Raw genomic sequence first — 15,562 nt, forward strand, 5'->3', positions numbered from 1 at the left:
TTGTATTCAGCTCCTTTTACTCTGATACCCCTAACTAAAATCTAATGAAACTAATTACCTTCAGAAGTCACTTAATTAGTAGAGTCCACTTGTGTGTAATTTAATTTCAGTATAAATACAGCTGTTCTGTGAATCCCTCAGAGGTTTGTTAGAAAACATTAGTGAACAAACAGCATCATGAAGGCCAAGGAACACACCAGACAGGTCAGGGATAAAATTGTGCGGAAGTTTAAAGCAGGGTTAGGTTATAAAAAAATATCCCAAGCTTTGAACATCTCACAGAGTACTGTTCAATCCATCATCTGAAAATGGAAAGAGTATGGCACAACTGCAAACCCACCAATTCATGGCTGTCCACCTAAACTGACAGGCTGGGCAAGAAGAGCATTAATCAGAGAAGGCGCCAAGAGGCAAATGGTAACTGGAGGAGCTGCAGAGATCCACAGCACAGGATAACTGTTAATCGTGCACTCCACAAATCTGGCCTTTATGGAAGAGTGGCAAGAAGAAAGCCATTGTTGAAAGAAAGCCATAAGAAGTCCTGTTTGCAGTTTGTGAGAAGCCATGTGGGGGACACAGCAAACATGTGGAAGAAGGTGCTCTGGTCAAGACCAAAATGTAACTTTCTGGCTTAAAGAAAGTCTGCCAAAGACTTGAGACTGGGGCTTAGGTTCACCTTCCAGCAGGACAACAACCCTAAACATGCAGCCAGAGCTACAATGGAATTGTTTACTTCAAAGCATATTCATGTGTTAGAATGGCCCAGTCAAAGTGCAGATCTAAATCTAATTGAGAATCTGTGGCAAGACATGAAAATTAATGTTCACAGATGCCCTCCATCCAGTCTGACAGAGCATGAGCTATTTTGCAAAGAATGGGCAAAAATTTTGCTCTTTAGATGTGCAAAGCTGGTAGAGACATACCCAAAAAGATTTGTAGCTGTAATTGCAGCGAAAGGTGGTTCTACAAAGTATTGACTCAGGGGGGGCTGAATACCAAACGCACGCCACATTTTTCAGATATTTATTTGTAAAAAATCTTGAAAACCATTTTATCATTTTCCTTCCACTTCACAATTATGTGCCACTTTGTGTTGGTTTATCACATAAAATCCCAATAAAATAAATTTACATTTTTGGTTATAACATGACAAAATGTGGAAAATTTCAAGGGGTATGAATACTTTTTCGAGGCACTGTATCTTCATCGCTTTACCCTAAAACTGGACATACTGTACATGGACCCAATTTCTTCTAGTTTATCAGAAACTTTCTTTCAGTGGGTGGCCCTGATGGCTGTCTCCTACCTGACATCCTTTGATTGAAAAATGGAAGGAGGCAGGCAGAAAATTATTAGCTGAACAATGCTTGCATCCAATGAAATGCAGTCGCTGTTTGGTTATTTTGATATCTGGCTGGGCCAGCTGTCAAAATACAATAGCTGCTGTGGGTGATTTACCCATCTGCACTGTTCAGTGTCATTTGCGGAATCTTTTAGATGAAATCTATGTGTACGGCCAAGTTTAGGAATGTTGGTAAGACCCAAAAAGGGCCAAAAAGTTGGACATTCACCATATAAAGAAAGAGGTTGAGTCATTGGTTAATTTCTATATTTCCTCAGTTCAAGGCACAAATTTATTTGCTACATAACAATGACGACATTGTGATAGTAAGAAACCACTTCACAGTTAGAAATGTCCTGTGTGACATCAATGTTATGCACAAAAAAAAGCTCTAAATGGCTGCAAAAAAAAAATACACTCATGCTGTATTATTTTACCAAGTGGCATGCTGAATTAAAAAAGTTAAAGTAAATGAGTGATAATGGTTATTTTCATTATTATCATGACTGATATATATCACTATGACAACACTTTTCAAGCACCTCAGCTCTAAACAAGCACTGCGGCTGTTATCCTGGGTGTTTCATAAACACTACCTAAACTTCTATATTGTGTGTAATGTAAGCCAGATGTATATTATTTATAGCTCCCATCCGTTCCCTTAGGATAATTAAAACCGTGGAAGCAATCAGTGAAGTACTGCAAGATTTCAAGTACGACTGTGAAGAAATACAATGACGTCTCCCTGTTTGGAAGGCACAAAGAGAAAATGGGGCCCAGTCTGGACCGCTTCTTTGAATCTGCACTACAACAGAGCCATTTCATCTGCTGCCCTCTGGGATGACATTCTGGTTGTTTATTAATAGGTGCTTCTGCTTTCCAGCCATGGCAGGGAATGCCTTTTATTGCACAGCATCTTCAATCCATTTGCGCTTGGGTCTTAATCTGCAGTTCTTTTCAATAAATGTTTTTATAGAGTATGTGTAAAATGCCTTATGATCTGTTTCCAGTGAGACAAACTTTTATTTTTCTCTACATTGCCAAAAAATAAGCCTGCTGCCACAGTTCTGTTGTTTTTGTACACTTCAAGGAAACTTGCAGTATGAGGCATGTACAGGCTGCCATTACTGACCACCTTCTGAAAGGCTAGTTTTTGTTTTTGACTGTCATTCTGATCCTTTACTTCTAATTCTGATTTTCTGAAATTTCTCATCATGAATTCAATAAAATCAGAATGATGACAGAACTCCTGAGCCTGCATACTTGTTCTTGGTCAGTGAGTCAAAAATGTATTGCCACTGGAGTAGCTTGACAGCCAGGCAACTAGCTTTGCAGAAGTAAAAGTGACCAATGGTAGCTTTTATCCTTTCTCCTATATTTTTTCAGCTTAATTACATTTTTCCTTTGCATGTATTGATTGACCTGCAGTGGTAGAGTTGTAAATGTTTTTTTGTGGTCAGATTTGCATCGATATGGACTTCAACACCTACAGTCATGGCCGAAATTGTTGGCACCCTTGATATTTTTCCTGAAAATCAAGTATTTCACACAAAAAAGGTATTGCATTAACACATGTTTTGCTATACACATGTTTATTCCCTTTGTATGTATTGGAACAAATATAAAACAGAGGCAGAAAAGCAAATATGACATAATGTCACACAAAACCCCAAAAATGGGCTGGACAAAAGTATTGGCACCCTTAACTTAATATTTGGTTGCACACCCTTTGGAAAACATAACTGAAATCAGTCGCTTCCTATAACCATCAATAAGCTTCTGACACCTCTCACCCGGAATTTTGGACCACTCTTCCTTTGCAAACAGCTCCAGGTCTCTCTTATTGGAAGGACACCTTTTCCCAACAGCAATTTTAAGATCTCTCCACAGGTGTTCAATGGGATTTAGATCTGGGCTCATTGCTGGCCACTTCAGAACTCTCCAGCGCTTCTTTGCCATCCATTTCTGAGTGCTTTTTGACGTATGTTTGGGGTCATTGTCCTGCTGGAAGACCCAGGATCTTGGACGCAAACCCAGCTTTCTGACACTGGGCCCTACAGTGCGACCCAAAATCCTTTGGTAATCCTCAGATTTCATGATGCCTTGCACACAGTCAAGGCACCCAGTGCCAGAGGCAGCAAAACAACCCCAAAACATCATTGAACCTCCACCATATTTTACCGTAGGTACTGTGTTTTGTTCTTTGTAGGCCTCATTCCGTTTTCGGTAAACAGTAGAATGATGTGCTTTACCGAAAAGCTCTATCTTGGTCTCATCTGTCCACAAGACGTTTTCCCAGAAGGCTTTTGGCTTACTCAAGTACATTTTGGCAAACTGTAGTCTTGCTTTTTTATGTCTCTGTGTCAGCAGTGGGGTCCTCCTGGGTCTCCTGCCATAGCGTTTCATTTCATTTAAATGTCGACGGATAGTTCGCGCTGACACTGATGCTCCCTGAGCCTGCAGGACAGCTTGAATGTCTTTGGAACATGTTTGGGGCTGCTTATCCACCATCCGGACTATTCTGCGTTGCAATCTTTCATCAATTTTCCTCATCCGTCCACGACCAGGGAGATTAGCTACAGTGCCATGGGTTGCAAACTTCTTGATAATGTTGCGCACTGTGGACAAAGGCAAATCTAGTTCTCTGGAGATGGACTTGTAACCTTGAGATTGTTGATATTTTGCCACAATTTTGGTTCTCAGGTCCTCAGACAGTTCTCGTCTCCTCTTTCTGTTGTCCATGCTTAGTGTGGCACAGACAGACACACAATGCAAAGGTTAAGTGAACGTCTCTCCTTTTTATCTGCTTTCAGGTGTGATTTCTATATTGCCCACACCTGTTACTTGCCCCAGGTGAGTTTACAGGAGCATCACATGCTTGTAACATTCTTATTTATCCGCAGTTGTGAAAGGGTGCCAATACTTTTGTCCAGCCCATTTTTGGAGGTTTGTGTGACATTATGTCGAATTTGCTTTCTTTCCTCCCTTTTTTTGTTTTGTCCCAATACACACAAAGGGAATAAACATGTGTATAGCAAAACATGTGTTAATGCAATACGTTTCGTGAGAAATACATGATTTCCTGGAGAAATATCAAGGGTGCCAACAATTTCGGCCATGACTGTATGTGTTTGTATATTAGAATAAGTAAAAACTACAGCAAATACATCATTGGTTACTTTGTGTTATTTCATGTTCTTATATTTTTTTTGTGGTTCCGGATGCAACTAAGGGAGTCAATGATGGAGAAGGATCTGGTGTCCTGGTAGATAAGTCTTAAAGTGTAACTATTGGCAATTTATTTTTTCTGCAAACAAGGGGCACTTTTGCGTTTTATTGATTTCCTCGTTTGGTGCTAGTGTCACTCAGAAAAGCCAGCAGCACATCTCATAGTGCCTCTTCTTTTTGGTAAGTAACCTTCTTTACCATATACCATTTTAGCTCCATTGAGCACCAATGAATTAGGGCACCTCGCCACAGGCCACCAATGTGACAGATGGAGAAGGGCACTTCACCACCAACCACCAGTGTGATGAAGGGGCTTGGGGGGACATTACAACTAGTGATCAATGTAACAGGGGAGGTGTACATCACCAATAGCCAACAATGTAACAAAGAAAGAGGACAAATCACAACTAATAATTTAAGGGGGGGGGGCACTGCAATTTTCACTAAGTTTCTTTTCTAAGCATTATTTTTGTTTCATTTAAATTATTTTTGAGTGTATAGTGTGTGGAGGAAATGTTAGATCTTTATTCAAACCCTGCCCACAGATAAAGGTGATAAAATGGAATATAAAGGTAAGAAAACATTCCTTTTCATTAATTTTTTTTAAACATTTCAATAGATCTAAAGATGAACTGTAAAAAAGGTAGTACAGACTTGGCATCAAAAGTTGTCACTGACCCCTCTAGGCATTGTATATGACTGCCCACCAGTCTCTGTCATCGACTGTTATCAACTCAATGAAATTTTTCTGACCAATTGCAAAATTACATCAAATGGAGGATGTTTATGTGTTTCCTTGTATAAACTGCTAGTTTCCAATTCCCCCCACAAAATGCAAATGGGAATCAAATCAGGACATTTCATAGCTCTCTATTTCTTATTTTTTGAGCCACTTCTTGGTGGATTTGCTATGGTGCTTCATATCATTATTGTTTTGAAGGACTCATTGCAGCTCAGCTTTTGGACAGTGAAATTATTGATTTCAAACCATTCTCCATGTTTTTGAATCCTTTTCCTGACTGGTTTGTTTCCACAGCTTTATGCTCTTTTGATTCTGGCATGTTGACACCACACATGTTAATAGCCAGCAAAGCACCAGACCTTGAGATTTAAATAAGACCAGTTCTACATGCATACTCCCTAAGGAGGTTCTAATTGACACCTAAACTGAATTCAGATTTCTTGGATTTGTAGTGGTAATAAATGTAGGGGTGCAGTTTTTCCATATCACATATCTGCATTTTGAGTAAGATCACTGAATACACCATGTCAATTTTTATGTGTAATTTGTTCAAGTATATTACATTTTTCTGTAAGCACTATTTGAATCAAATTTAATATTCACATGTTACAAATCAAAAATTTCCATGGAGTGTACTTACATTATTATTATTATACAGGATTTATAAAGTGCCAACAGTTTGCTCAGCGCTTTACAATATGAAGGGAGACAATACAGCAACGATACAGTTCAATACTGGAGGGTTAGGAGGGCCCTGCTCCTTGGAGCTTACAATCTAAGAAGGAGGGGGTGGTGGTACAAAAGAGTAATTTATCATACCACATTTACGTACAATCAATATATATATATAATAATTTACCTAGTTTGTTGAATACATGGAGATTTTGGGATCTGCACATTGAAGGGAAACTATAACTCTTTTTCTTCCATGGCAATGCATTTTTTTTTACTGTTGTGTCCCTGTTTGCTTAAACTGTTATTTCATTATAAACCAGTGTATTGAGCCAACTCTGGAAATCTTTGTCTGGAAAGTTTGATCATTCACCATCACTGAAGTGGAAAGAGCAGGCCACAAACGCCTGGAGTGCACATAGTTATGTAGAAAAACACCATTGGAAGAAAACGCAGCTTATTTTTTCATGTTGATCTGTCATTGGGAAAAAAAAAACCTTCCATATATTTTTCTTCTTTTTAGATTTTTTTTTGCTTATATTAAAATGTCAGAATCTGGTGTAACTGAAAACACAAACCATATATCTTCAGGGTGTTAACCTCTTCCACTCTGAAAAGGCTTATATAGAGCACACACGGGTGTAATTATGCACAATTCTGGTTTAGTGGGGGAAATCCAACACCTTTTTCCAGAGAGAATCAAGTAGTGATTACCAATGAGGGCGAATGTCTGTCAGAGAGGGATTAAGAGGTTTCTACCACATTTCCTTATTGAAAGATGGATTGCATGTCATGGCTTGCATACATGTGTGTACAATGAGACTAAAATTGTGGACAAAATCAGAGCCTGTTCACTGCATGTATTTGGAATTTACTGGCAAAAAAACAGCTGACTTATGGATCTCGCCATCTTTTACATTTCTAGTCTAGTTATACAGCAAACTTGGTCTGAAATCGTAGGATAGACAATTAAGGTTTTTGCCTATAAGAGCTAGTCAGATCCTAGTTTTAATTTTATTTATTTTTCATTGTGCTGTTAATATTTTACAGCCATTTTCAAATTGGTGCTTTTAATTTAGCCACCCCATGGGTAGAAGTGGATGTATAGCTTTTAAAGCTTATATGGTCTCATTTGGGAGTTTTTTTCTGATTTCCTGTAAGAGACAGAAGGTAAAGAGATATCCCTGTGATGGCAAGACAATTTTTTACATTTAGATTTTAATTATCTGTGCTCTCCCCAGTTCTACAACATCTTTTTTGTCAATTGGTGCCTAAAGCAAGCTTAATTTTCAAGTTAAGAGCTGACTAATGCTTTGGATAGGAGTGGTCTCCCAAGTCTTATTGTGGACTTTGCACTAGACACACAAGGTCTGCTCGTTCAGTGTGGCTCCCTTCTTTAAACACTGCATATACTGTAAGTGTAAAAAAAGAACCGGTGGGGGGAAGAATAATTAGATAATATGCTCACCTTTTCCTGAGTTCTGTAGAATAGGGGGTGACATCATTCTCCTGCCAGCAAGATTTTGGGGAATGTGGGGTAGCGCAAATCTATGTTGCAGCACAATGCAGTGTAGGTTTTTAAAATAGAAAGGATCTCTCTCTTGCTCTATGATCTGTGGATTAGTTTTGCATGCTAATAAAAAAGAAGTAGGGGTTTGCATTTTTCCCCCTAAGTATACTTATCTAGGTGGATGCAGCATTGGTCCAATGCATCTGTCAGCTCTAAGTGTGAGAACTCAGCGTTCACATGACCGCTGATCATTGAGTTCTCACAGCAGCTCTGAGCAGAGAGCCATGACTGTTCACTGGAGCACTGGGCTGTAGAGGGGGAGAGAGCAGCTGTCTCAGGCTCTCAGCGCCTGGCTGAGAGACTGAGCCAGGTGCAGCTCCAGTCTCTGAGGTGGATCCCGACTTTAAAGTCGTGATCTTCTCATAGCCAGGAATGGCTGAGTGACATCAGCTGACAGTGGGCTTCAACCCGCTGTTGGTTGAAAATGGGTCACAGGAGTGCAGAACGAACTGCACTCCTGTGATCCACAGAAGTACAGCCACAGGAGCTTTGGCTGTACTTCTCTTTTAAAGTATAACTAAAAGCTAAACTTTTCTTTTGAGTTTTGGATAGAGTTAAGAAGGATTAAAACACTTGTCAGTTTTTATTGCTGTCTGTACCTCTGTTAGGGAGATTCACTCTATTTGCCCTGTTTACCGTTCTCATTGAAAGTAAAAGAAAATCCCAAATTTTGGGTTGCCATCAGAACACTAATAGAGGAGAAATCTTCCAAAGAGGGCAGTAGTTCAAGTGACACACTAGGATTCCTGCATTCTGGAGGTATTTCCTCTCACTTTCTGTTTTGGCTATGGGACAGGAAGTGAAGGGAAATATCCCCAAAGGGATGCAGATGTCAAAAAAATTGGGGGTTATAACCCTTCCTTACTCTATCCAAAATAAAAAAATAAATTGTCAATAGTTACACTTTAAGACTATTCTCTACCAGGACACCAGATCCTTCTCCACCATTGACTCCTTCAGTTGCATCCCCCCTAGATTGTATGAACTCAACTACCATCCCATTTCCCAATCAAATAGTGCATCAAGGTCAGTTTGTAAGTTAGGGCCATATCGACAGGCATTTCTATGCATTCAACGTGTGTTTGAAATGCACACAAAGCACAGATCAGCAAAATCCTATCGACCATAACAGAGCAGTACATATATGGCAGTTCAGAGGCTGTGTTTGATCTGCTTTGCATTGTGTTTTGCTGGGGGTTTTTTTCAACACAACCTGTCCCATTAAGGAGCAGGAGAAGAAGGTCAAATATTTTAATTCTTCATTATTCATGTACTTCATTCCCGTACATAGTTTAGTGTCACCTGCAAACACAGAAATGGTGCTTTAAATCCCAAACTGTATATAATTTTTAATCCGGCTAAAAAGTGATGGTTCATGGGCTTTAGGATACAACTACCAAACTTGGACCATTCAGGTTATAAATTATTAATCACTATTCTCTGAATGTGAATTTTAAATCAGTTGATTTGTCCATTTACTGTTTTCTATCCATGTTTTTATATCAATTAAACCTTAACTAACAGCTGTGTGTGGGGAATTTTGTTTAAAGTGATTCTAAAGGCAAACAATTTCATTTTATAGAAATAACGAACATGTCGTATGTACCTCTTATGTGCAATGGTTTTGCACATGGCAGCCATGATCCTTCTCTGTTTGGGTCCCCAGCCAGTACGCCTGCCAAGTGCCCTTCTTCTTAGGTCCCCTGCTGAGTGCCCCCAAAGCAAGACCATGCCCCCCGCTCTCTGTCAGTGGCTCTCTGACAGCAGCAGGAGCCACTGACTCCCGCTGCTGCTTCTGTCCAAAGAGGAGAGAGAGACACACATGAGAGCTGCTGCTTTTATGCGCACTGCTGGATCGAGATCAGTAAGTATTTAGGGGGCTAGGGGGAGGGGGGAGCTACATGCAGAATATTTTTTTCACCTTAATGCATAGAATGCATTAAAGTAAAACTCCTGCTTTTAGAACCACTTTACCCATTTAGCAAAGCCAAATATTCCAAATCCACAGCCTACCCCTCTGGGATGCACCTCACCCCTACCCCCCCAATAAATGCTGGCATAAAAAAGCCCTTTATTTAAATGGCCATTTTATTCAATTAAATATGCAATCATGTGAAGTTCCCATCTTGAGCATTTTCTATTCTGTGCTGAGGAAGTGGGTGCCTTTGGGTTTTCATGTTACCACCTGTGTGATGTGGACACTTCCTAATGGATGTCTGCTGCCAGAGTTTTCTCAGGATCCAGACAAGAGTCTGCTGGTGATGCTGTCAAGGAGGGGACAGTTTGAGACCATCCATCATGAATAGATCTGCAGTGCTGGCTTACTGGTCCCCCCACACTCACAGTGCTTGGCATAAATAATAAAGTACACCCCAACATATTTCTCAGAAAACCTTTATTTTCCTTTCAGAATCAGCATTTTCTATGGGACACTATACTACCAAATACTCCCATAAATGGGTCATTGATTGCATACAAGATTTGTTAATTTGCATACACAAAAAAGTATTTTTCCTCATAAATTCATTCAAGACCACAATGAAAGTCTTAGGAGCAAAGCTAACTTTTAGAAAACAAAATCCTAATTAACAAGAATTGAGCTACAGGTGAGTCTAATTATTCATTAATCAGGTGTCCAGCAGACAGTTGATTATAAAAGGGAGTTACTTAACAAAGAAAACCCCTTCCCATTTCATGCTGTCAGCATTGGCACCACATGGAAGAAAAATGTCACGGCCTGAGAAAGAAAATCATTTCTTTACACAAGAAAAGTGAAGGCTACAAGAAGATCGGCTTTACTTATCAGTCAGAAGTCATACAAAAATGTAACAAAGATGGAACTGCAGTCATCTCACAGAGATGTCAACAGGAGAGTCTTCTGATGAGAAGGGCTGAAGAAAATTGCCATGCAAGTTTACTGCAGTTAGCTAAAGAAGTAGCCAAAACTGGGGTGATTGTTTCCAGTGACACAATACAGCTTACACTGCAGAGGAATGGCATGCATTAGTGTCGTCTACAAAGGAAGCCTCTCCTAATGCTCATGCACTAAAAAGTCCACCTCAAATTTTTCCAGGGCCCATGCTGAAGAAGACTACTGGGACTCTGTATTCTGGAGTGATGAGACCAAGAAAAATGTTTTGGGAACTGATGGCTTCAAAACTGTATGGCGTTGCAAAGGTGAGGAGTACAAAGAATAACGCATGGTGTCTACAGTGAAATATGGTGGTGGCAGTGTCCTTCTGTGAGGCTGCATGAGTGCTGTTGGTGTCGGGAAGCTGCATTTCAGTGATAGTATCATGAATTCACAGATGTACTGCTCTATATTGAAAAAGAAGATGCTACCATCACTCTGTGCCTTTGGCACTCATGCACTTTTCCAACATGACAACGTTCCAAAACACACATCTAAGGTCACTGTTGCATTTCTGAAGAAGAACAGGGTGAAAGTGATTCAGTGGCCAAATATATCTCCTACTCTGAACCCAATCGAACACCTATGGGGAATTCTGAAGCGACAATTTGAGCATCATTGTGCATCTAGCATCCAGGTTCTAAAAGTGGTCGTTCTTGAAGAATGGAAAAAGATAGTTGTTGCAATATGTTGCCAATTTGTTCATTCCATGCCTAGAAGACTTGGTGCTGTCTTTACAAATCATGAAGGTCATACAAAATACTAGATGTAGTAGTTTTTGTTGTGGGATGTATTCGTTTTGGCATCAACTAATTTGAGTAAAACTGAAGATTTTGTAATCTAAGTTATATATTTTTAACCTTGCCTTCATGTAATGAGCTAAACAAATATTCTATAAAACTCAGTTTTGTCAAAAGTTTGGAAATTGTTCTTGTGTTCATTGAGATATTGATTAAAATCTTACTTTTCAAAAGGGGTGTACTCATTTATGCTGAGCACTGTAGAAGCTGCCCTGCGAGGGTCCCAGTTGTGGACTTTGGTGCACTGCAAATTATTAAAAATGTGCTGAGTAGGTTAGTTTTGAACTGCAATGTGCTTTAAAGGATTTTAGTTTTGGATAGAGTATGGAAGTGTTTCACCCCCTGTCAGGTTTTTGCTTCCACTAGGTAACTGCACCCCTGATATTTGTGCTGGGGGCCAATTTCACCAAGATAAAAAGTGAAGGGAATGCCAAAATATTTTGAAAAGAGGTGAGGGTGAATCTTTTAATGTGAGGAATTCTCCTTACTTTGTAAAGGTTGCCTTTCACTTCTTGTCGTGTCTCTGCGGCAGAACACAGCAAAGAATAAACCAATTATTTTTTACCGTTGCTCACTATATCCAAAACTAAAAACATAGTTCCAGCTATACATACACTTTAAACACACAGATTTAATCCCTTTTTAAATATGGACACAGCAATTTAGCCAGAACTTTAGCTCGGGAAAAAAATAATCAGTATGTAATTTATGAAAACAGGCAGGGATCTGGAATTAAGGAGATTCCTTAATTGTCATAAATGAACTGATGACCCAAGCTCTTTATTTGCGATAATTTGACGATGAAATAAAAAGCAATAATATGCAAATATATATATTTTAATAATACAAATCCGTGCAAAATGGTAAGTAAAATATAATTAGTGATGATAAATAATAATCAAAGCAATTTGGCAGTTCAATTATCTAATCAAAAATAATGGTTACAAATTCAAGCCAGCAAATATTATCAAATATTAATAAGATAGGACCAACTGTCTAAAAAAAAAAACAAAACTAAAAAAAATGCATCGTATGAAACTTTTAGTAACTCAGCAGAATATGCGAAAGAATATGCAAATTGACCATGTGATCTCTCCCTGCAACCAGATATTCAAAGCTCAAAGTTTTCACTGCGCATGAACTAATTTAGAATACCATAGACAGGACTATTTAATAATCTTAGATTTCCTCCTATGTTGTCTATTTTGTTATATATTGTCAACGAAACCATCGACTAGAAGCTGATCAGCTTTGGGGATATTCCAGAGAGAATCCCCCCCCCCCCCGATAATTTATACTCCCCCGAAATGCTGATAATTTATACTGCAGTTAAAACTATCTCAAATTGACTCTGGTGCTTACCATATCCGTTATCAGACTAAGCGTTTTAGCTAGAGATATAAGCTGTGCATAAATTGCCTGCAGAAAAATTAAAGTTATACGTTCACCAATATAGATTCTATAGTATCTGTGATGTCAGCTCACTTCTGTCTGTGTGTCCATCTGTTGTCCCCTGTCTTTGTCCTCCTTTGTCCGTCGCCCTGTTCCAACTATCTCCTAACTTTTATCACACAAAAAACCTAGATGGGCAAAGCTTATCTTGCCTAAAAATGATGTCACTCAAGGTGTCCATTTTTTTTTAGTAAATGATCCCAATTACACAAAGGGGGCAATAAAGGATTAGGAATAATGTTGCATTTTTCCTAAAAACTCCTGTGCCATGTCAGGAGTTGATCTCTAACACCTTCTTAGAAGGCTATAAACTTAAGAGGTAGGTAGTCACTCTTTTGACAGAACTGGCTAGATAAACTGGGCCGTGTCACTTAAAAATAATGTATTACCTAAGTGAAAAAAAATTCTATCTATACTTACAGACATTTTCTGAGGTCATTTGTACTGAGATTTCTTAATTATCTAAATTTTTCAATTGCATACAGACATTGTAACATAATAACTCAAAATGATTTATAATGTTGAAAACATAATATCCAACGTATCCATAATATATACCAATATGTATTAATTGCTGAAACCAATTAATATAGATTAAAAAAAAATTATATATATATAGATAGAGAGAGAGAGACAGAGACTTCATGCAATAATAATAATACTATTGACATTTTTGATTAAAATAATCCTGTCAATCAATAATAACACCATATACAAGGTAAATTTTAATATGAACTTTTCAAGTTGTTGATGGGGGAAAAAAAAATCATCATGAACATTTCTTCGTCCTTTGTTATATCCAAGACATGACCTCCTTAATTAATCTTGCAAATTGGTACCATGATCAATCCTTGTCTCGTGACTGTCTGCTACAACCATACCCCCCAAATTTACAACCTGGGAAAGTATGCTGTAAGAAACTGAGAATGTCTGATGTTAGAGTCTTTGTGCAGAAACCATGAACTTAGATTACTTATAGAATATAAAGAACAAAATGGCTTCCAGCCTGTCCATCTTACATTATGTAGAGATGATAAGTTCAGGCCTCATAGTTTAATTCTGTGAGCACAGAATAGTTCCGGCAGTTTCAATAATTATGGTGCATCAAAACTTTCTACTTATTTCATAGCAAACTTTTTTATGTTATTATGGTTTACTGATTCCCCATGCCTGGACAGCCAACAGCCAGTGTATAGTCTTCATACCCTGGCATTCCTATGAGGCCTGTTAAGTGTGATGCATGTGTGCAATGCATGGAAACTCTGTGCCTGTGAAAGAGGTTGTGTAGGCATGCAGGCAGCAGATTTGAAACAGAGTGCTCAGCTTTAGATCTTGGCTGCTTGCTACCCAAGCCTCAGGGAGTGCAGCCTGAGCTCTGCAAGGGCCATAATTGGTGAGTGAGCGTTCTGTGCCCTAAACACTCTATGTCCCCCCTTTATAAAAAATTTTAGTTTTCACAAACTTTTAATAGAAAAAAGTTTTTGGGGGGTTGGCAACACTGGCGGCGGCAAGGGAAGAGGAACAGGGTGTATGGTCTATGCAAGAAGTGCTTAGCTTAAAGCGGATCTTCACCCTCCTCTCCACCACCCCTCCTCTCCTCTGCTACCAGAATAGGGCTCTTTTTTTTTTCTTTTCATAAATGAAAGCTCTCCCTTGCATGCCATTCATTTAGGCAATTGACTTGCATTATCTTCCCTTTGCCTCCTGGGAAATGCACATCACATATCCCAGAAGGAAAAGCACCTTTTTCAGAAAGGAGGAAGCAGGGGCGTTGCATTATCAGGAGGTGCGCTGGCTGAACCAGGAAGAGTCAGTGGGCTTCTTGATGATGTAATCACCAATATGGCGGCGGAATTGAGAAGTGGCTGAGAACAAGGGGATCTCAATGGGACAATGCTGGATCTTCTGGGTGGGTGAGTATCCAAAACCTACACAACAGACCACCTGGTAAGTGGGGCGATGGCGGGAAAAAAAGGGGGGTTGGCAGGGAGGGATCCTCTTGAAGCTCTTTCGGGAGCACACAACATACCCAAAGTGGTTGTAAAGGTAAATGGTATTTTACCTTAATGAATTCTCTACATTACGGTAAAAAACCTTTTACATGATGCTCCCCCCAAAGCTCCCCCTAAATACTCAACTGAAACAGGTCCAGTGCTGTGCATTTCTGCAGCTGCTGTTCTCGCCTCTCCTGGCTCTCACAGGCTTGGCTGAGTGCAGTGGAAGCCATTAGCTCCTGCTGCTCTCAGTCAAAACCTGTAAACAGACAGCAGGGGGAAGGACCGAGCCTGCACTCATGACCACCATAGAAAGCAGCTTCCTTTTATGGGCGGAGGGCAAGAGCCAGGAGCGCCATTGGGGGACCTGAGAAGGTAAGGATCTGGGCCGTTCTATATAAAACCGTTGCACAGACCAGGTACTGTAACCTTTAGTATCTCTTTAAAGTATTGCTTTATTGTAGCTGCTAAGACATGTATATTTTTGTACAAGTTTTGCTGCAACAATTATTTTTACATACTGACCTATGTTATTTAAATATAAGACAATTACTTTACAATGCATTTAAGTGAATGTAAACCCTTACAAAGCTGCTCTCTAAAGGCTGGTTCACACCAGAACACTAGGCGTGAAACCTGTGTTTCTGTATGATTACTGGTAGGAACTGGCCCTTATTTGTTTTTTTTCTCTGATAAATAGACCACTGAAAGTATTTTAATATTTCTGTTCATTTAGTGCAAACAAATCTGTATTGATCCTGACAGAAATCCAGTTCTGTCCTGTGCTATTTGCAGGGATAGCTTAAACAATATTGTCAGTTCACTTCCCCTTACTACAGAATATCTCCTCC

General features: G+C 39.3%; 1 protein-coding gene across 2 annotated transcripts in view; it reads left to right on the forward strand.

Annotated features, from left to right (window-relative positions):
• The window catches only part of REX1BD (required for excision 1-B domain containing), a 52,480-nt gene extending 50,158 nt beyond the window's left edge, over window positions 1-2,322 (forward strand). For both annotated transcript variants that reach the window (XM_089687915.1, XM_089687916.1), the window contains exon 5: window positions 2,008-2,322. In XM_089687915.1, coding sequence (XP_089544041.1) covers window positions 2,008-2,080 — 73 coding nt within the window. In that variant the 3' untranslated portion in view covers window positions 2,081-2,322. The remainder of the gene's footprint in view (window positions 1-2,007) is intronic.
• The last annotated feature ends 13,240 nt before the right edge of the window (window positions 2,323-15,562 follow it).

This window comes from Staurois parvus, unplaced genomic scaffold (assembly GCF_062004578.1).
Source record: "Staurois parvus isolate SC_StPar_1 unplaced genomic scaffold, SC_StPar_1.0 ptg000439l, whole genome shotgun sequence".
Lineage (NCBI taxonomy): Eukaryota > Metazoa > Chordata > Amphibia > Anura > Ranidae > Staurois > Staurois parvus.